Source organism: Adiantum capillus-veneris, chromosome 10, assembly GCF_014529385.1.
Source record: "Adiantum capillus-veneris isolate H3 chromosome 10, ASM1452938v2, whole genome shotgun sequence".
NCBI classification, from domain to species: Eukaryota; Viridiplantae; Streptophyta; class Polypodiopsida; order Polypodiales; family Pteridaceae; genus Adiantum; species Adiantum capillus-veneris.
In genome coordinates this window covers 105,593,567-105,615,454 of record NC_140940.1, presented here as the reverse complement: position 1 = coordinate 105,615,454, position 21,888 = coordinate 105,593,567, and the positions used below count along the sequence as shown (strand labels likewise).

The 21,888-nt window shown below is 45.0% G+C and overlaps 1 protein-coding gene across 2 annotated transcripts in view; it reads left to right on the top strand.

Annotated features, from left to right (window-relative positions):
* LOC147449410 (ABC transporter A family member 2-like) overlaps positions 1–20,663 on the top strand; it is a 66,267-nt gene extending 45,604 nt beyond the window's left edge. The window contains exons 5-16 of one of the 2 annotated variants that reach the window (XM_086521856.1): positions 2,459–2,554; positions 2,635–2,835; positions 2,929–3,085; positions 3,172–3,389; positions 18,558–18,675; positions 18,757–18,833; positions 18,944–19,033; positions 19,121–19,264; positions 19,373–19,666; positions 19,766–19,846; positions 19,926–20,126; positions 20,274–20,663. In XM_086521856.1, the coding sequence (XP_086377982.1) occupies positions 2,459–2,554; positions 2,635–2,835; positions 2,929–3,085; positions 3,172–3,389; positions 18,558–18,675; positions 18,757–18,833; positions 18,944–19,033; positions 19,121–19,264; positions 19,373–19,666; positions 19,766–19,846; positions 19,926–20,126; positions 20,274–20,513 (1,917 nt within the window). In that variant the 3' untranslated portion in view covers positions 20,514–20,663. The remainder of the gene's footprint in view (positions 1–2,458; positions 2,555–2,634; positions 2,836–2,928; positions 3,086–3,171; positions 3,390–18,557; positions 18,676–18,756; positions 18,834–18,943; positions 19,034–19,120; positions 19,265–19,372; positions 19,667–19,765; positions 19,847–19,925; positions 20,127–20,273) is intronic. The other variant, XM_086521857.1, reaches the window with a different exon arrangement.
* The last annotated feature ends 1,225 nt before the right edge of the window (positions 20,664–21,888 follow it).

Genomic DNA, 21,888 nt, shown 5'->3' with positions numbered 1-21,888 from the left:
TCTTTATCAAGATGAGTGATCCATATTTGCTCAAGGTTCCTTTTAGTTCTTATGGAAGGGAGAGCCTTCCGTTCTTAATGGGGAGTGCTATGATCACGAACAAAGTGAGTGGACACTGTGCGTGCAAGTGTATGAGACTGAGAGATAAGAGAGAAGAGAGATACGACACCAGAGACGTTGTAAAACCCTCCTCTGAAGGCCCCACTCTCGTCGGCGAGAGTGGTCTACTTATGATTACACAAATGGGTACAATGATGATGCATGGACTGATGCAACTCGAGGCTATGTCGGTGACGACAACGGGGATGACGACACTGTCCTAAGGGCTGAAATCTGCAAGCTTCTGACTGCTGTCCAAAAACGCTAACTGCTGAATTTTCGGGGCTGTTTTGGACTCCTGAAAAACGCCAGTTTGGCTGCGTTTTCCGAGGCTGAATCTGCTTGACAAAAACGCTGATGGCTGTTGTGATCTATGGCTGAAAACGCTGCTGAAATTGATGCTGAAAAACGCTGATTGGTCTGCTGCGTTTTGGGCTGAACATGCTAGGTGACTGCTGACGATGGGGAGATCTGGAAACGCTAGGTGTAAGGGTGGGGCTACGGTCCAGCATTTGCTGAAAATGCCAAGGCAAAAAGTGGGCTGCTGGCGAGGATGCAAAACGCTAGGTCTTGAGGGAAAACGCCAAGGGGATCCTGGCGAGTCTTGCTGAGAGAGGGGAGAACCTGTCGCCGAAGCCTGCTGTTCTCCTTGCTCATCTGCCATTTAGTGCTAACTTTGGTTTGCTTATATATATTCTTACCCAAATTGCCCTACCTACTTTTGTTGGGAAGTCACTTAAATTAATAAGTGAAAAATGTCAAAAATAGGGAAAATAGGCTAAAATCACTGGAAAATTCCCCTAACTAATTCTGATGGATTTTGATGGGAATGCTTATGATCATGCTGTGTGTAACCAGAGGATATGCATCTACACTAAGTGACTGGGCATGCACGGTCTACGAATAGACTCACAAAAAGTGCCAGATCACTTCTAATCTAGACTGACTAGACTGACTGAACCTTGTTATGGGGTAGCTTGTCCACGGACACATAGGGTTGGATGTGTCACGTGACAACACCACTAATGCTTGCACACCTACTCCACAGTTGCAGATCAGCCTAGCGTTTTTCAGCATTCAGCATCTAGATTTCAGCCATAGCCGTCTCGTCAGATCGTAGTTCCGACCCAAGTCAACCCTAGCGTTTTCTGTTTTCAGCCCTTAGCCTCGCAAATCCAAGCATTTCTCACAATATCCCATCAGCATCTTAGCATCCAGATCCATTGTAGCATCATTTGTGCAATCTAAAGCAAATACCTCTCTAGCGATAGAGAGGAGGGCCCTTGGAGGGACCCCATCCGGTGTTAAGTCTTTTTTCTCTCTCCACTCACAGAGCCTTCACTCCATAGTTACCCGGAACGTGAACGGGAGGGTCCGGAACGGGATCGGAACGAGGAGGAGGAGGGGGGGCCCGGAACGGGAACGGGGCCGGAACGGTTGACAGAAGTAAGGCTTGAATTACCTCCATTCAGCTTAGTCCCAAATCAACTCCTAAACAACCCCAAAAAGGCCCCCAAACCTGTCCTCAAACTGCCCCAAATAAGTCCCCCAAACAGCCCCAAATCTGCCCCCAAATGCCTAGTTTTTTGCCCCAAAATGCTTACTTTTGCCTGTTCCATGCCGCGTTCCGTCGTTCTCCCTCACGTTCCATCTCGTTCCCCCCGTTCCGGAACGGCATTCCGTTCTCAACTCCATTTCGGGAACTGGACTTGTCCAGAACGCAGTTTCAGAACGTTTGGGTTGTGTTCCACCCGGTCTTCCGGAACGGCATTCCGTTCTCGACTCAATTCCGGGAACGAGACTCGTTCGGAACGCCGTTTCGGAACGTTTGGGCTGTGTTCCACCAGTTCCCTATTACACTGCTTCACTCACAGTATCTCTCTTCTCTCTCTAGTCTATTGCACTTCTCTCTCAAGAAGTAAAAGGAACTCTCTCTCATGAAGTAAAAGGAACCTTGAGTACGCACTAAGCACTCATCCTGAATTATCATCATAAATCACTTCTATTGCATATTACATTGTAGCCCTGCTACCCTTCCAAACAGGCATGCGAGCGCGCACACACACCACCTACATGCACATACTAGAAAAAAGAAATGAAAATCCCACCTCCAAAATGAAGTGCTTAATGCTTAGGATAGCTTTTGATGTATAGTGCAACAATGATTCAGGATACTTCAACATTATAGTAGCTTTTGGATGCAGAGTGTGACACGTAGATCAGCACCAATCTTTGTTTTGTAACTTTATACTAAGTGTAGTTTTTTACTGGATTCTTGTGTATTTGATGTACTTTGAACCTCTTTTCTGATGTGCCACCTTTGTTTGGCTTTATGGTTTTTGTTGTCCTCCAACAAAAGATTGGATTTGCCCTCTTGCTATCAACTTTTCTGAGTAGCTCAGCATCAGCAAGGACAGTTGGCTTCGGTGTCTTTATTATTGGTTTTCTTGCACAGGTACTTTTTCTTCATCTGCCCCTAATTTTTGAATCCTTGGCTGCTGCAATTTAATCTACCACTTACCTTTCTTTCTGTAGTTGGTCACTGCGTTTGGTTTTCCTTATGACGAGCAATTCTCGAAGACGTATCAGGCCATATGGTCAGTGTTCCCTCCAAACCTACTTGCTATTGGCTTGCAATATCTTGGAGATGCTACATCCACGAAAGAAGCACGCGGTATTAGCTGGGCAGGTCGCACAAGGTGCTCAGCTGCAACCCCTGATTGTGTCATAACAATGGTATTCCAGATTTTTACCTCTGTTTGGCAAAAATTCTCACAAACCTTTTGCCTCTCTGTTTACTCACACAATCCTACTTGATTTTCTTTGAAGGATGAAATCTATAGATGGCTCACGGCAACTTTTTTTGTCTGGTTTTTCCTTGCGCTGTACTTTGACAATGTTCTAAAAGATGTCAACGGTGTAAGTAAGCCCTGGTATTACTTCCTTTTGCCATCTTACTGGACGGGGAGATCATCCAGCCACGCAGGTTTGTGTCAGCTTAACTTTTCCTTGCAGTCACATGCTGTACATGATGTGAGGGTCTTGATGCATGTTTATATGTATGATATACAGATGGCGGTGCATGTTGTTGCACTGGTTCTATTGCAATCCCTTTGGAAAGCGCAGCAGTTGATGAGGATGTTGTGGCAGAGGAGCGGTTTGTGCGAGACCAAGCAGCAAGGCCTTATGATCCAGATATTGCTGTCAAAGTTTGTGGTTTGATGAAAACTTTTCAGGGGACCAAAGGATGCTGCAGATGTAAACGATCTCCTGCATTTCATGCTGTCAAGGTCGGTGTATGTAAATAAACTTGGAAGTAGACATTGCCTAAATCCTCTTTGAAAAATTAATATGAAATGCTATACCTTGATGGGCCCCTTATTCATGAGTAAAAAAGTTGTTGCATTGATTTTATGTATCAAGTTTCCTTCTATTCATGCAAGAGTTTCATCGTGGTAGGAAGTAGAGCTTTGCCGTCTTCTTTCTCTTCGCAATAGCAGACACGGATGGAGGCCTCTGCTTCACCTCAAAAGGACTCAGACAAAGCCCCCTCGCCCGACAATGTGGAGCACCATCCAACTTGCTCTCAAGCGAGCCTTGCAACAAGGTGGAGCTCCTCCAGGCCACCTCTGTCATCTGCAAGATTATCGGCACCCGACTTAGCAGAGGCAAGGTGCGTGATCTCCTCTAGGCCTGCCTTGTCTCGGAGGTGGGAAAGATCATCATGTGCAGTTCCTCAGGCATGGAGACTCCCAAGATGGTGATCAAGGTCTTTGTGATGAGCCCTCTGGCCATCCGAGCAGTTAGGGCTTATTTTCGACCATGGTGCCAAGTTTTGACTTAGCTTCTGATGTTCTTGTTGAGGAAGCAGATTTCCCATTTCGATCTACTTCCCTAGCCTCAGGAGAGAGTACCTCTCGTTGTTGTCAAGGATTGGTTCCGAAAGTGGGACCATCTTTGAGATACCGCGCAAGCAACTTCAATCATTGCCAAGGCAGCAGGTATACCTACAATACGTGTTTTGCTTCGGGACGCCCACTCTCCCGTGAAGGTAGTCCTACTACCTAGGGTAAGTGTTGGATGGTTCCATTAGAGCATGGAGTATTGGGGACTCCCGAACTAGTGTTTTCGTATGCAGATAGATGGGCCATCTCGTGAAGGCATGTGATCGTAGGAGAATCGGACCCGTGCCACAGACTCAGCCTACCAAGGCTGGCCCAGCACAACAGATAGAGACTCAGGGCTAGGTGTCAGGTCAGCTGATGGTGGTGCATGGTCGTCGTCGTCAGGGACAAGCTCGCTATACAAGCCCCATGATGGCCGACCTATGATAGACCAGCAGCATTGGGTTCCTACGGGTAACCGTTTTGACCCTCTATAATAGAATATGCCTGAGAAGACTCCTTTACCTCACCCTCGCCACCACCAGCTCCCGTTCCTCCCCCGCCCGTCACTCTTGACTCCCCCGCCCCCTGCCCCCCCCCCCCCCCCCCCCCCATCTCACTCACTATACACCCTCAGCATCGTCTCCTGGCCCGTCTTATACCTCACCACGGTTCAAGTGACACGACTAACAAAGTCAACGATGCAGAAGCGCAGAGCAATGGTAAGAGAATATGCGAGAGAGAAATGAAATGAAATGAAATGTAATATTAATGTCTTCAAAAGCCAAAATGACTATGAGACCAAAAGGTTACATGTGGTGAATCTAATACTAGGTCTGGGTACAAAAAGTACAAAGAACTGAAAAGAAAATAGCGGGTAGGGGTGGGGTGAAAGCTGATACAGAGAGAGAGAGAGAGAGAGAGAGAGAGAGAGAGAGAGAGAGACTTGTTGTTGAACCAACCAACTTGGAAATGAATTAGTTATTATACAATGGGGGCAAGGTATATACTAGCCTGGGGGCCCTTGAGTACCCCCTCAACAAGTTACCCTACCCAAGACTTTGACAAATAAGTAAAATAAATACCTAAAGCCAAAACAGATATTGGGATCACAATGGGCTATTCACTTGAGATGCTATAACTTTAACACCCTCTTTGCAGCTCATAGTGGACATATGTAGGAAGACCAAGTCGATGTAGAAGCTACCATGGACACCCCAACAGCTGTAGACTCCATTGATATACCTCTGTTATGCTTCCACCAACTTTTTACCTAAGAAGAATGACATCTTGAGCATCGGTTGCCCCACAGAAAAATTTAATAGTAGACCACACTACGTCCAAGAATCCCCATTTGTGAACTGTGAACACGTTCTATCCATAATCCAGCCATCAACAATGGATTAGTGCACACATCCATAGTGTTTTGTATACGTCGCATTGGCTCCTTGTTAGATGCATGTGCCTTGAACTCCTATCCATGGGTTCAAACAACAATAGCTAGAACTCCAACACATGGGTCCAAATCATTTGTAGGGAGCACCATTTGTCTCATAGGTCATTTTGGCCTTTTGAAGACGTTAATTTAACATTTCATTTCATTTCTGCCTCCCACAAGTCTCTCTCCAGCTGAATCTTGTCGCGGCATCAGCCACTTGACTAGAAATCTGGAATCGTGGCTAGTGTGGCCACCACCACATATGCCATGCCGATTTCTTGAGTGAAATTGTTATTACCGCTCTCTTTGTCAAGCTTGCCTATGCCTTTGTCCCTTGCAAGCTCCTCCTGTTACAGAAACGAAAGCGTGATTGTACACTTTTAGATCTTATTTACGATTTTTCATAAAAAGAAAGAAACTCTGCATAATATAAAGTTGAGAGGATAATGCAAGAAAATTGACACAGCACTAGGGACCAGAAAATGGGCTGGTCCCCCCTTAGTAGGAGATTTCTTATCATTTTTGATAATTACAAGCGCATAAATTCAAACCGTATACGCTGCTGTTGTCCCAGTCACTACTCTGATGCGTAAGAGCACATAAATTCATAAGCCTAGCGGTTGAAATTTTCATTCCTGTAGCTGTGAATGGCTAATTCTGTCACAAATGCGGGCACCACGTGCCAATAGAAAAGAACAGACTGAACAGACTTTTAGCACTTCAATAACAACTGAACTGAGAGAGAGAGAGAGAGAGAGAGACGACACGCGACACGGAGTGGCGAAATTCCACCCCAGAGAGTATTGGCCCCAAACCTTGGCGTCCCTTTCGGTATTTCTTTATATTACTGCTGATTCGCAAAGTACAACAGCCGGGGAGCACCTCCTCTGCAATCTGCGCGCTGAAGAGTGCCAGAGAGGGCCCCCAAGGCTTATATTTAAAGGCCCAAAGCCTAAAAGCATCAAATATGAAAAGCTGACCCCAAAAATCACTTTCCTAAAATTTCGGGATTTCCCTAAAAATCCGCCGCGAATTCCGGGACGTTCGTACAGGTGCCACATCATCATATTTTGATGTGCAAAGTCTTTTGAGTGTGTTCTGCTTTATTTTTAATGCCTTTATGCCACTTGGGGCCCCATCGGACGGGGTCCCCATAAGTTGGTAGGACTTCTTTTGTTGCTTGTTCTTCTTAGGGTTTCTAGAATTAGGGTTTGCAGGTTTTAGGGTTAGGGTTTCCAGAATTAGGGTTTGCAGGTTTTAGGGTTAGGGTTTCCAGAATTAGGGTTCAGCAGTTAGGGTTTCTGGCAGAAATTAGGGTTTGTAGGTTTTAGGGTTCGGGTTTCCAGAATTAGGGTTTCAGCAATTAGGGTTACCACGTCCTCACTCTGTGACACTTCTTCTACTGCTTCTTAGGGTTTAGGCCCCTCGGCCGGCATCTGTAAGTTGGCTCCATTCTTTAGGCTTTGACACGTCAGCAGTTTGTTACATCTCCCCTTCTTGAAAGAGAGTAATCGTCCGCGATTACAGCATATCTGCAAAACAACTCAAGTTAGCTCAAAAATTTCCGAGGGACATTCCGAGGGACAATCAATTTGCTCTTTTTATTAAGGAGTTAGCTTCTCCTTTCGGTTGTTTTGATCAAGGAGTTAGCTTCTCCTATCGGCTGTTTTGATCAAGGAGTTAGCTTCTCCTTTCCGCTCTTTTGATCAAGGAGTTAGCTTCTCCTTCGGCTGTTTTGATCAAGGAGTTAGCTTCTCCTTTCGTCCAGATTGGAACTCTTGATATTCCGGCGTAGTAAAATTAGCCATCACACCCAGACCGTACTGATCTTCCACGGGTGTCTTGATGCACTAAAATTACATACCCAGGCAATCTCATCCAATTAGGAATATTCAGTAATTGACACATCACAATGCAACACAAATGCTCACATATGCATGTTACAAGACACAACAAACAGCGCCGCTGAGCACTCCTCCGAGACAAACGGTCTGCGGTATGAAGCTACTCAACGACTACCTCGTCACTCCCTCCGCAAATAACCTAAGAAGGTCCGGGCCATGAGCTCAGAGGACTGTACAACCAAACGCTCCCCAGACCACAGTCTGCGTCGCTCGGAGGTTCAAGCATACAACGAAACGCTCCCCAGGCTTCGGCCTGCGTCGTTCCGAGGTTCAAACAATATCAAGACAGTATTTCTCACTCCTCCACTCGGGAGTAAAAATCACCAATCAATGAAACCGGCATTGAAACCAAAGTCAAACATTTCAAATCGGCACCAAGACAGACTTAAAGCAGATAGCATCCATTTCAAACAAAGTCCAAACAGGATCACCAAACAAGATCAAACAGAACTTAAACTTAGAAAGCAATCTCGACATCAATCGAGCTCGAAAAGTCGACTGACTTTCCATCTTGAAGCCTGCACCAAAAATTAGGGTTAGGTTCCTTCCATGAGGTCGTAGCCGAGCACAACATGGTCCATCAGCTCTTGGACAGACAGTGTTTCTTTGGCGGCGATGGTAGTCCCAAGAGATAGCAATCACACTGAACCTCCAAGGTCATCTACTCGTGAAGAGACATCTACTGAGAGATGTCGAGAAATTTCAATTTATAATCTGCTAGGGTTTCCATGGCAAGCATTTCAGGATACCCCACTCTGCCAGAAGTTGCACTCTGAAGGAAGATGTCAGAAACCATATAACCTCGGGCAAAAAATTTTCTTGAAAGCTTGCCAAGTACTTGGAGTATGCTGCTTGGTAGCTGTAGAAATCAACATCTGCATAGCACTGCTTCTGAGAAAAACAGTGACTTGAAACAAATCTGGATCCTTCTCTTGCAAGTGATCTTAATTGGCTTATGCCCTGTAAGACACTGTGGTGAAGACGGGAGCGCGCCCGATGCGCGATGAAGTAAGGGTGGGAATGGCTAATAAGTCTCGATTGGAGGGCGAAGATACCTCGAATCAAATTCCAATAGCTCTGTCTGCTCTTTTGTAGGACCGGTATGCTTTTAGAAAAGCACACGCCTGATGCTCTGATACCACTGTCACAAATGCGGACACCACGTGCCAATAGAAAAGAACAGACTGAACAGACTTTTAGCACTTCAATAACAACTGAACTGAGAGAGAGAGAGAGAGAGAGACGACACGCGACACGGAGTGGCAAAATTCCACCCCAGAGAGTATTGGCCCCAAACCTTGGCGCCCCTTTCGGTATTTCTTTATATTACTGCTGATTCGCAAAGTACAACAGCCGGGGAGCACCTCCTCTGCAATCTGCGCGCTGAAGAGTGCCAGAGAGGGCCCCCAAGGCTCATATTTAAAGGCCCAAAGCCTAAAAGCATCAAATATGAAAAGCTGACCCCAAAAATCACTTTCCTAAAATTTCGGGATTTCCCTAAAAATCTGCCGCGAATTCCGGGACGTCCGTACAGGTGCCACATGATCATATTTTGATGTGCAAAGTCTTTTGAGTGTGTTCTGCTTTATTTTTAATGCCTTTATGCCACTTGGGGCCCCATCGGACGGGGTCCCCATAAGTTGGTAGGACTTCTTTTGTTGCTTGTTCTTCTTAGGGTTTCTAGAATTAGGGTTTGCAGGTTTTAGGGTTAGGGTTTCCAGAATTAGGGTTCAGCAGTTAGGGTTTTTGGCAGAAATTAGGGTTTGTAGGTTTTAGGGTTCGGGTTTCCAGAATTAGGGTTTCAGCAATTAGGGTTACCACGTCCTCACTCTGTGACACTTCTTCTACTGCTTCTTAGGGTTTAGGCCCCTCGGCCGGCATCTGTAAGTTGGCTCCATTCTTTAGGCTTTGACACGTCAGCAGTTTGTTACAAATTCTGCTTTGTACTTCCGATTTCCTGAGCGGGAAATACTTATGTTGTTATCTTGCTCGTGTAGGGAGTACCCACACGAGATCTTCTGGGCTGAATTTCTTCTTCTGGATACGATCCGAATGCTGAAATTTGTGTGGACAGACCGTACTATGCTTGTCTGAGTGCAACTAGTCCACACAGGGACGCACACAAGCTTTGTGGGCTGCCCTTAACTGTTCTCACGCGCTTCGTGACCTCCTACAAGCTCTTCATGGACCCGCAGCAGCAACTCCTTGGAGAGAGAGAGAGAGAGAGAGAGAGAGAGAGAGAGAGAGAGAGGATTGTGCGCGGCTGGAAACTGTTGCAGAGGGCTCCCAATTGCTAGCGCTACCTGCTCTTATGCCCTTCGTGTAAGTGTTTTGGCGATCTGGCTGTATGCGCGCGCGCGAGAGAGAGAGAGAGAGAGAGAGAGAGAGAGAGAGAGAGAGAGAGAGAGAGAGAGAGAGAGAGCAAATAGCAAAGCGCAAGCTTCTCCAATTTTTTAACGCTATGGCTGAGTTTTTTTTATGTTTATTATATTTGGCCGCGTTCATACTATCTGGCCATTGAGTTTATAAGGTTTTAACCTTTTAACTTAAAAACACACGTAAAAACTCAATGTTCTGACCAAATTGGAGCATAATTAGCTCGATCATCTTCATGCTTCTCCCGTCTCAACCTGTTTGCTCTCACCGAGACGTATTTACACTCTGTCCGGAAATGGGCGGCCACGCTGAAAATATTAAATTATGACTTTTCTGAGCCCTTTAGGGACACTATCTTATTCATGCGCTTGTTCCGATCGATTCTGCACTATGTCCAGCTACTGCTCTGCTTATCATACTATACGGACCGGGATAAATTCCCAAATGGCACATTGCACCGAGAAATTTACCCGTTCATAATTTATTGATACCATAAATTCGTATATTCATACTATGTGCACAAAAATCATTTTCATTTAACTGTAGCCGTAGCTAAAAATATTACATCCCTCTCGCTTCTAAACAGTTGTCCTCAACTGTAAGGCTTCATGATACTTATGCAGGATGTCTGGAAAATCTTACAGGTCTGGTTCCGTCATCCACCAAGCATCTTTAGGGGAGTAATTGGTAAACTTTTCTAAGTACTTACGATGAGTGCTTCTAGACTTCAATTGGCGTTCCTGATGATGAATGATCTGTCCTGGAAGAAGTATTTCTTCAGTTTCATCTACCTCATGAGGATCTTCTGTAACTCGTTCTACAGGAAATTCGCCAACGAAAGGTCGTTGAAGGCTCATGTGAAAAGCATTATGGATTTTCCAATTCTTTGGAAGATCTAATCTAAATGCTACGTCGTTTATCTGTTCTGTAATCTTAAATGGGCCATAATATGTGTTGGAAATTTTTATAACCTTCCCTTTTTGATTGGCCTGTTTCTTAAGTCGCGCTTTATCAAGCTTAAGAAGAACAAATTGTCTTTCAGTTAGCGTGAGATCATGACAATGTTTATCTGTTGCTTTCTTATGCTTTTCTTGAGATTTAAGGATAGCGCATTTCACTTGCGTGTAAGCGGTATCCAGATCTCGAATAAATTCATGAGCTACAAATATCTTTTCCTTAGTGAGAAGGATTGGGGGAAGATGTGGTTTCCCATAAATAACTTCAAGACGAGCTTTTCCTGTAGAGGAATGTATGGTGTTATTATGGGCAAATTCTGCGAGAGGTAGATAATTCTCCCATTCTCTTTGGTTATCTGAGACATAGCACTTCAAAATGTCTAGGATTGTGGAGTTACACGTCTCACTTTGTCCATCAATCTGAGGATGATAAGCCGAAGAGAAATTTAGCTTAGTTCCTAAGTTCGTAAAAAGTGCTCGCCAGAAATCACTGATCATTCGTGGGTCGCGATCACTGATAATCGTTTTAGGCATACCATGATGCTTAAAAATCTGGGCCAGAAATATCTTGGCCATGTGATCAGCTTTAATGGTTTTTCTTACTGGAATGAAATGAGCTTGCTTACTGAATCTGTGTATAATAGTCCAGATTGCATCATTTCCATTCGAAGTGCACGATAAATCCATTACAAAATCTATGGCGATACTTTCTCAAGGTACCTGTGGTACCAGAAGGAGCTGAAGCAAGCCAGGAGTCTTATGGCGATCATACTTAGCTTTTTGGCATGGTACATTCTCTGACATATTGATCTATGTCAGTTCGTAGTGTTGGCCAATAAAAATATCTTCCTAGGGCCTGTGTCGTAGACATTATGCCTCTGTGGCCTGCGTAAGGAGAAGCATGTGCTCCAACCATTATCTTTGTTCTAAGTGGACGCGCCACACAAAGAGCCTGATAAAAATAAAGGTGACCATCCTTAATTGAGTAGGGAAAGAGTTTGGTACCAGTTTGTAGCTGTTGCCAAATTTCACCAAAATCGGAGTCATCAGGATACATCTCAGGTAGAGATTCCAACTCTTGATGATGTATACTTGTTATGGCATTTACTTGGGGCCATCGAGAGAGCGCATCGGCCACCATATTCTTACTTCCCGAAGTGTGTAAGATTTGGAAGTGAACCATGGAGAGAAAATTGGCCCACCTCATCTATTTCTCAGACAACTTGAGTTGAGAGAGAAAATATCAAAGGCTCTGATGGTCTGTCTTGATCGTAAAATCTGCTTCCAAAAGATAGTGTTTCCAAATTGAGAGTGGATAACTGCCATGAGTTCCTTCTCATAGATGGAAGCATGAGAAGTCATCTACTGTCATAAGCTATTGTGTGGCCTTCTTGGTTTAGCCAATGCAATCACCTGAAGCATCACAATGCACTTCAAATGGTTTCCGAAGATCAGGCACAAGTATGGGTCCATGGGTGAGTAGGTACTTAAGCTTTTCAAAAGATTCCTTCTACTTAACTCCCCTTACAAAACATATCTTTTTCTTTCTGAGATCATGGAGAGGTGCAGCTACATGGGCGAAATGGCGAATAAAACATCTGTAATAAGAACAGAGGCCGAGGAAACTTCGGATGTCATGAACGGAAGCAGGTTGTGGCCAATCTGAAATAGCTTGAACCTTTGTTGGGTCCATGCGTACTTGATTATAGGAGACACAGCTAGTGAATCTCTGTCAAGAAAAATTCACTCTTCTTAGCATTAACTTGAAGTTTATGTTGTTGCAGTTCTTGAAACATAGTCTGTAGGTGTCGTTTGTGTTCTTCCTCTGTGTGAGAGAAGACTAGGATGTCACCAAAGAAGATTCCTGTGAACTGTCGATGAAGACGAAAAATTCGGTCCATCATTTGATTGAAAGTTGCTGGAGCGTTAGTAAGGCCGAAAGGCATAACTAGAAACTCGTACAATCCAAAAGTTGTTCGGAATGCAGTCTTATGTATGTCTTCAGGAGCAATACAAATCTGGTGGTAGCCGCTCTTAAGATCTATGCGGCTAAAAATTCGTGGCCCTTGTAGTTTGTCTAAGATATCATCGATTCGGGGAATTGGAAATCTATTCTTAATTGTAATCTTGTTGAGAGAACGATAGTCGATGCACATTCGAAAAGTGCCGTCTTTCTTTTGAACAAGCAAGACTAGTGAACAGTGAGGAGAAGTGCTAGGTCGAACAAGACCCTTATCAAGAAGTTCATTTACTTAAACGTTTAAGGATTTCTTCTTGTTGTAAGAGACTAACTCGGTAAGGTGGCTGATTTGGGGGTGAACTTCCCGGAATGAGATCAATACAAAGATCTTCCGATCTCTCAGGGGGTAATTCGTCTGGAAGAGTGTCAGTAAAACAATCCTTAAACTGATTAAGAAAAGTTAGCCGATCATGATTGTCACGTGTGCACTTCACTTGCGCTACGTGGACACGCTTTTGCCATAGTCTAGCATCAGTCATAGCCTAGCTTAGGATTGAGCCCGGCACTTTGTGAGCCTCTAGCAGGACGTGCATGTCCAGGCCGGTCATAGTTGCATACCCTCTCTTGCACAACAACAATCATTTCATCATGCAGGCATTTTACCGCATGAACCACCTCTTATAAGTCATTTTATTAAAAGAGACTTTTGGAATTCTTTTTGTAAGTTTGTTGGGGAGCTTGCCCCACCCAGCATATAATTCCTAAAAATGAAACCCATTGGGCACTCAGTAGAGGCAGAAGAAGCAAGGACATAGAAAGGGCAGGCACAGCAGCAAACCGATAGGTACCCTCAGGCTCCCCAGCGTTTTCTCAGCAGTTCAGCCCAGTGGTTTCAGCATAACAGTTCAGTGTTTTCAACCCAGAGCCACCAACGTTTCAGTTTTTAGCCCTTAGCTTCGCCGGACCGCAACTCCCTGTTGCAATTCCTCGCCGCATTGACCAACCAGTAGTAGATCAGCCTGGCATTTTCAGTTTTCATCCAAGACAACCAGCGTTTTGCGATTCCAGCCTAGATTAGCCAGCGTTTTGCATTCTCAGCCTTTGCACGACTCGGCAGTTGCAGATCAGCCCCATAGTACTGCCACAGTAGCAAATCCATAGCACAGCATCTAGCGTTTTCAGTTTTCAGCCTTGACGCCGTCGTCGTCGACACCATCATCGTTATCGACATTGTCATCGTCATCACAGTCCCTATCTTGACGATGACACCTTCGTCATCGTCATCGCAGATCCCTATCTTGACGACGACACCTTCGTCGCCATAGTCGCAGATCTCGGACTTGACGACGACATCATCATCGTCATCGTCACAATCGTCGTCGTCGACATAGTCAATATCAAGTACCACAACATCAATACACATTAGCATCAGCATCCAGTCATTGTAGTAGCATTGTGCAAGAGTAAAGAAAGTAGCATTGAAGTAAAGTGTCCCTTGTGTTTGCGTGCGGAGCACTAGATCCGAGCAAATCCTTATTCTCTTCCGTTGCACCTGACATTGGTATCAGAGCTCTGTGTGCGCTGCACCTAACATTGGTATCAGAGCTCTGTGTGCGTTGCACCTAACATTGGTATAAGAGTCTTGTGTGCGTTGCACCTGACATTGGTATCATAGCTCTGTCCGTGCTTCAGCCTCGCGAACTCAAGGGAAGAACCACCAAAGAACCCCAAGTACCCAAGAACCATCAAAAACCCAAGTTGAACCAAAGAACCCAAAGAACCTCTCCCAGTTTTTTTTTCCTGAAGAATCTTTGAGTCCCAACCATGCACTTACCAGATACCATCTTCATTGCCATGTCTCTGAAGGAAGATCGACATCGGATACACGAAAACCCAGATCTTGAGTACTAAGATCTCCTAGCCTTGTATGCGGATATGGAAGGAGTTGAAGACAAGATGCCTAAACCACTTTTGCATTCGCATTCGCATGTAGCGTGCATCCATTTCCTTCGTCATTGAACCTTTGGAAAGGACTCCGGAACCAAACCTCAGTCCATCAGCACCGGCAATGTTTTCACCACAGTCAGTGTTCGGGGAACAGCTCTTGCTACAGCAGGCAGAGTCATCATTGTCTGATATAGAGCCAAGGCTAATATTCGGCAATCGTAGTAAGGCTGGATAGTGACCCTTACACGCTATTTGCATCGCGAGCAATATCCACAGCACCCACAATACCATCAGTCCCTGGTTTTGGAGGAATTTTCATTGGTGATGCATCCACAGCATCAGAAGCATTCATCAGTCAGCATCAGAAGTACAAATAGAAGTTTGGCAGTTGTGCCTCACTTTTAAAAGGGGGGATGTCACATGGGCACTTCACTTGCGTCACATGGACACGCTTCTGCCATAGTCTAGCATCAGTCATAGCCTAGCTTAGGACTCAGCCTGGCACTTTGTGAGCCTCTAGCAGGACGTGCATGTCCATGCCGGTCATACTTGCATACCCTCTCTTGCACAAGAAGAATCATTTCATCATGCAGGCATTTTACCACGTGAACCACCTCTTATAAGTCATTTTATTAAAAGTGACTTTTGGAATTCTTTTTGTAAGTTTGTTGGGAAGCTTGCCCTACCCAGCATATAAATCCTATAAATGAAACCCATTGGGCACTCAATAGAGGCAGAAGAAGCAGGGACACAGAAAGGGCAGGCACCGCAGCAGACCGGCAGGCACCCTCAGGCTTCCTAGCGTTTTCTCAGCAATTCAGCCCAATGTTTTCAGCATCAGCAATTCAGCGTTTTCAGCCCACAGCCACCAGCGTTTCAGTTTTCAGCCCTTGGCTTCGTCGGACCGCAACTCCCTGTTGCAGTTCCATTGACCAACCAGTAGTAGATCAGCCTGGCGTTTTCATCCAAGACAGCTAGCGTTTTGCAATTCTAGTCCAGATCAACCAGCGTTTTGCATTCTCAGCCTTTGCACGACTTGGCAGTTACAGATCAGCCCCGCAGTAACAGATCCATAGGAGAGCATCTAGCGTTTTCAGTTTTCAGCCTTGACGCCGTCTTCGTCGACACCATCGTCGTCATCGACATCGTTATCGTCATCGTAGTCCTTGACGACGACACCTTCGTCATCGTCATCGCAGATCCCGGACTTGACGACGACACCTTCATCGCCATCGCCGCAGATCCCGGACTTGACGACGACATCATCGTCGTCATCGTCACAATTGTCATCACCGTCGTCGACATATCGTCATCAAGTACCACAGCATCAGTACCCATCAGCATCAACATCTCAGCATCCAGTCAGGGTAGTGGCATTGTGCAAGAATAAAGAAAGTACTTGCTCTGGCAACAGTGCAAGGGGGCCCTTGAGGGTAGGGACCCGACATCCCTATGTCGTCCCTTTTCTCTCTCTTGTCTCTCTCTTGCTTCAATTCAGTTCAGTTCTTTCAAGTGAAGTAAACTTTCCCTATGTTCCTCGAGAACCAGAGGCAGTTTTAGATCATCGTACCCGTCATTCTCGCCAACAGGCTTATGACGAGTACTTAGTTAAATGGAAGGGTCAACCTGAAAGGTTCGCTACTTGGGAATCGGTTAGAGATTTGAAAGCTCACTATCTTCACTTCATTGATGAGGACATCAATGGTTCTTAAGGGGGGAAGTATGTTATGTCCCACTTACAAGAGAGGGGATCTAGCCTAGACGCTGTCGAGATGGGCGTCCTGTGTCTGTACGGACATAGTGTCAACCCGGCCAGTGTGGCCAGCCATTATTATAAAAGGGAGGCCAAGGCCTCATTTGTAGTTATCAACCCCCACTGGCAAAGTGCCAGTGGTTAGCCCGTGAGGCTAGGAGTGTGCAAGGTCACCTCAAGGAGGTGAGGCCGGGTGGTATGGGACGCTCGGTCTTACAGGTGCACGGCTACGTCCTCGGATGCTGGCCCTAGCACGGTGGAGCTGTCAGATGGTAGCTATGGTCAGGTGGTTCATCCGACGCGTGTCTGTAGGCCGTCCGTGTAGCCGGGAGATCCACTCTGCGTGTTCGTTTCAATGTCCCTGCCAGTTGTGCTCCTCTAGGAGATAGCGGGCAGCCCTGTTTCACCCCGATAGTGGAGTGAACCAAATCAAAAATCCCCTCTAGAGTGCATATATGCCCCACCACTGACATATAAAGAGTCATCATCCCCCAAATCAACTATGTGGGTACCCCCACCTCCTGTAGTCTGCACATCAATCTAGCTTTGGGTAATGTATTGAAGGCTTTGCGGAAATCGAGAAAGCAACAATAGAGCCATCTCCCATGTGATCTCCCCTTCTCAATAATGGCTCTTGTGAGTGTCAGAATATGATCAAGAGTAGAGAAACCTCTCCTAAAACTGCATGTCCTGCTACCGTACACCCTCTCTCTTTGCCCATCTACTCAAATGCTGCTAAAGGGTGGATGCATACAACAGTGCCAATGTATGTCCAATCATAATACTGCGGTAGTACCAGGCTCCATACGGTCCCCTGACTTGAAGATAGGTACAATAGCAGACAAACTCCAACTATCAGGTAGACCCTCGCACATGCACGGCTGAACATCACTGCTAGAAGCTTTGCAAGCAGATCTTTGGCATGTAAATAATGCTCTGCTACTAGGCCATTGTGATCATATGCTCTGGTGGTCCTCATCCTATCAATGGCCGCCTTTACCATCCCGGCGGTAAAGAAAGCACGTGTCTGGGCATTGGCTCTAGCGGATCTAGAAGAGGTGGCTGACCCAAGACTATGTAGAGAGATAATGCATACTGACCCCATACCTCCATAGAAGTGATAATTGGTGAGGGTGAGCCCATGGAAGAGTCGCCATGCCTCACCTAAATCCTGGCTCAAAAACAGTTGGTATAAATCCTGGTCTAACGGAGCTAGAAACGCCCTCTTCTTCCGTCACACCAAATGTCGAAGAACAATCCGTGAACCTCCCTCTGAAGTCGGGCTCTCGTCTCTCTGCACTCCTCATCATACCTGCTATTCTCCCCAAATCCTCTATGCATAACCGTCTGTATATACCATCTATATAGACAGAATCAATCTCTGAAGTAAAAGTGCATCGGGTATGTGTAGATGTTTGTGCCACTCGAGCTGTGTTGAACTGGAATGATACGGTAAACGTGAGGAGGGCGTGATCTACTGCTACCCCAATAGGCCTGGGCCCGACTGTAAAGTCCTGAATAGAGGGTATAAAACTAGGCTGAGCCAAAACATAATCCACTATGCTAGCCCCATGTCTATGAGGAAAACAAGTGAACCCACTTGATGCTGGAAATCTTTGGAGGCCATTCAAGATGGCCAATCCATGTGCAGTCCCCATGTCTATCAGATATTTCCCATATCCAGAGTGCTCCTCATCCTGCAAACACCTGGCCAATCCCATATCATTGACATCCAATTCTCTCAACATTTCCTCTGAGGTATTGTAGAAAGCTGTCTGAGAGAGAGAATAAGAAGTGAGAACTAGAATAACCTTTCTATCACCCAAGTGTGGTAGATTGGTTATTCCGATTCCCTCTGGAGTATTAGATCTTGAGTTCAAGACTCGTCGGATAGATCTTTGAGGTCTCTTGGGTATTGTTCCTGCAATGTAAAAATCTCTCCTCTCTTCTCTTTTGCTGCCTACAGACTAGCGACAACTTCAAATTTTGTACTTAGCTTAAGCCAGTCTTGATTACAATAATTAGGAAATAGTTTCCTAGATGAGCCCATTGATTGTTGGAAGTGGGCGGCTTCAGTACTTAAGGGTATTGTCTTGATATAAGCAGGCTGTTATTCTGAAATTTTTGTTGAAACATGATGCTTTATATGTGAGGTCTCTTTTTAAAATCCGTTGCTTAGTGTATAGGGTTACTTTGATCCCTCACTGTAAATTGACATCAAGTTGTGCCTCTCCTTGCAGGACCTTTGGGTTCACATGGAGAAAGACAAACTTTTTTGCTTGCTGGGTCCCAATGGGGCAGGGAAGACCACAACGATCAACTGTCTCACCGGAATTGTTCCGGTCTCTGGGGGTGATGGTATGTGTATGTGCCATTATATTTAAATGGTCAGAAAGCATAACAGCTTCACAATTATAACTTTTTTGAAACCCCCTACAGCTTTGGTTTATGGAGAGTCTATAAGAAGCACTCAAGGCATCGCGAACATACGAAGTTACATGGGAGTTTGTCCACAGGTGGGTGCCACTAAATTTCAGCTTGCTTTTTTGGTCAAATACGCTGAGATCTAGAGAAAATTCTTTGGAGCATTCAAGTTGTTATTGAGCAATAACATCTTGGATTTCAGTTTGATGTTTTATGGGATGCCTTGACTGGTCTGGAACATGTGTACCTTTTTGCCAGAATCAAGGGTCTACCATCGTCTTTAGAAAAGCAGGTAAATTGCCGCGTTTATATGTTCCATAGGTACAAGCCATGTTCAAGGCACTTAATAGGACCAGGATGTGGACATGTCAAAATGCAGATGGCCACAGAGCTCCTATCACAAGTTAGATTGGAAAAGGACATGAATGCACGTGCAAGAACCTACAGCGGAGGGATGAAGAGGCGCTTAAGTGTTGCCATTGCTCTGATTGGAGATCCAAAGATAGTTTACCTTGATGAGCCAGTAAGTCATTTTTTGTGAACAAATAGGAATCTTTTACTTTGGTTGGGCTGCTTTCTTTGTGATATAGTGCCAATAATCTAAATTGTCAACAATTTTCCCTTACAACAGACTACTGGTATGGATCCAATCACTCGGAGACATGTGTGGGACATTATTGAAGGGGCAAAGAAAGGGAGGGCCATCATCTTAACAACCCATTCTATGGAGGAAGCAGATATTCTTAGCGATAGGATAGCTATAATGGCCAAGGGAAAGCTTCGTTGCATCGGAACATCCCTTTATTTGAAGTCTCGATTTGGAGCTGGCTACATTGTTAGTGTGAGTTTGCTCAAAAAGAGCAATGGTAAACCAACACCAGAAGGTGCTGTGCATGCAAATCTTGTCAAGAGCTTTTTCAAAGAGGTACTGCTCATTTGTTTTCCATTAAGAGTATGCGGCTTACATGAAGATGCATTTGGGAGATCGTTGTCATCTCAATTTCTACTGATATGGTATATACAGAAACTTGAAGTAGAGCCCAAAGAAGAGACTTCTAATTTCCTTACATATATTATACCAAGAGAGAGAGAAGATCAACTGATGGTATGGCCCATCTTATAATGCCCATGTCTTCATATGTCTTCTTTCGTCTGTTTGACATGATTGCCGTATTTTCATGCAGAGCTTCTTTGATGAGTTGCAAGACAAGCAATCTGAGTTTGGCATCGCAGATATTCAAATGTCTTTAACCACGCTCGAGGAGGTCTTTTTGAATATTGCAAAGAAGGCAGAGCTTGAAAGTGCAGCTGAAGAGGGCCGCTTTGAGACGGTAGTCCTAACGGATGGAGGCTCATTGAGGGTCAGTTTAGGTCGAATCTTTATAGTAAGCCTGAAAATCTCTTGGGTCTTCAAGAGAGCTCTCATCAGATTAGAATTGTTTTTTTAGGGTTGCAGGTTACCCTTTGTGTTTTGTGTCTTGATTCTTTGTGCTTCCAGACCAATCCAATTCTGTTTTTCGGACTATATGCAGGTTCCAATAGGTGCAACATTTGTTGCAGTTCCAAATTCGGAGACCGAGGAACATCCACAAGGCATGATGATCAAACTAGATTGGCAACAAGATGAGAGTGGCAGGCTTTGTTTAGCAAGACAATCAGATTTGGTGCCATTCTCACCTTCATCAGAGCAAGTTGTGGGTGTTGTTCCAGTTTCTCGAGGTAGCTTCAGGATCGGCAGCGCTAGGAATTCCCGTGGCAGAGTTTCTCTATGAATCACCCATCACTTCTGCACCAAGGAGGTGTTGTCCATACAAAATCACCATGTAATTCTCTTTAATTGTGTTTACGTTATCCAATAAAATATTGGAAATCATCTGTATAACCATTCCATTCTTAATGAAATTCAACATTCCATTGATACCCTTGACCATTCTCAATCTGATAAATTGAATGAATTCTCATGATGGAGTGGGCAGTTGGCACATGGACGTACGCTTGAGAGAACAAGAATCTTTTCTTGATTAAGTTGCATGTCACATTGCCTACAAAGTAATTTAGTTGGCATAGTTTGATACCATGACTGATGTACCTTGTAACTCAAGTTCCAAAGACATTTGCACACCAATGTTACCTCTTTTTCTTAAGGTTTTCCTGTTGGTGCTCAACCAAGTAAGGAAGATAAGCATTCAAATTGGCTTGTAAAGGACACCAATAACATTATTTTTATAGGCATGCCCCAAAGGCGTGAGGCCTTAGTGATGCCTCCCCTTTTTGCTAATAGAAAAGAAGAGGTTATTTTTTTAAAAATGCACAATTTCTGATTGGTTGAAAGAGATAGAAGATACTCATTACAAAGGGAACCGTATATATCAAACTATGGCACTTAATCATGAGAAGGAGATTCACTCTATATAATATATATCTATCTATTCTGGAATTGGGGGTAGTCATCCACATGGTTGCACAATAGATGGTCCTCTGCCTTCCTCTTCAAAGCTTCGGGGCTTCCTTGCCAACTGGACGCCATGGCAATGGCGACATGGCCGGCCAAGAACATCATTATTTTGACGCTTTGCTAGTTGTACACTTTGCTACCATCCCCAAAGCCTCAAGAGTTGCAAACAAACCATTGCCTTCTGCATCCCATCTGCAACATGGAATTGAACTGCGAGAATGAGGAAAAACTTAAAGCTCTCTGCTGCCATCACCAAATTAGCCTTAGAGGCTAAAGCTGCTTATCCCGTTGCTTCTCTCCAGTGCTTTGAGCGGCTTTGCTCCTCTACCCCCAATCTCTCTCGTGCTTTAATCTACGACCTCAACCTCCCATTCTCCCAATATCTGTTTATTGCTAGATCTGCCGCCCCCAGCTGCTCTATTGCCATCGTTTGAAGTGTTCATCCACCCCCCTCTTGCAGCATCCCTTGTTCTAGTCAACTGTCTCTATATTTTGTGCTCTCAAAAATATCACACGCTACCATCATCTGCTCACTATACATCGCAACCTCACATACTCACGCAACTAGTGGAACGACGACAAGGTGTAGGAAAAAGTGGCCAATGGTAGGAGGAGAGCTCATGGTGGTGCTCCACACAGCAGGCTGCACGTGAGGATGCCGGATCATATAAGAGAGCATGCAGAGCTCAGGG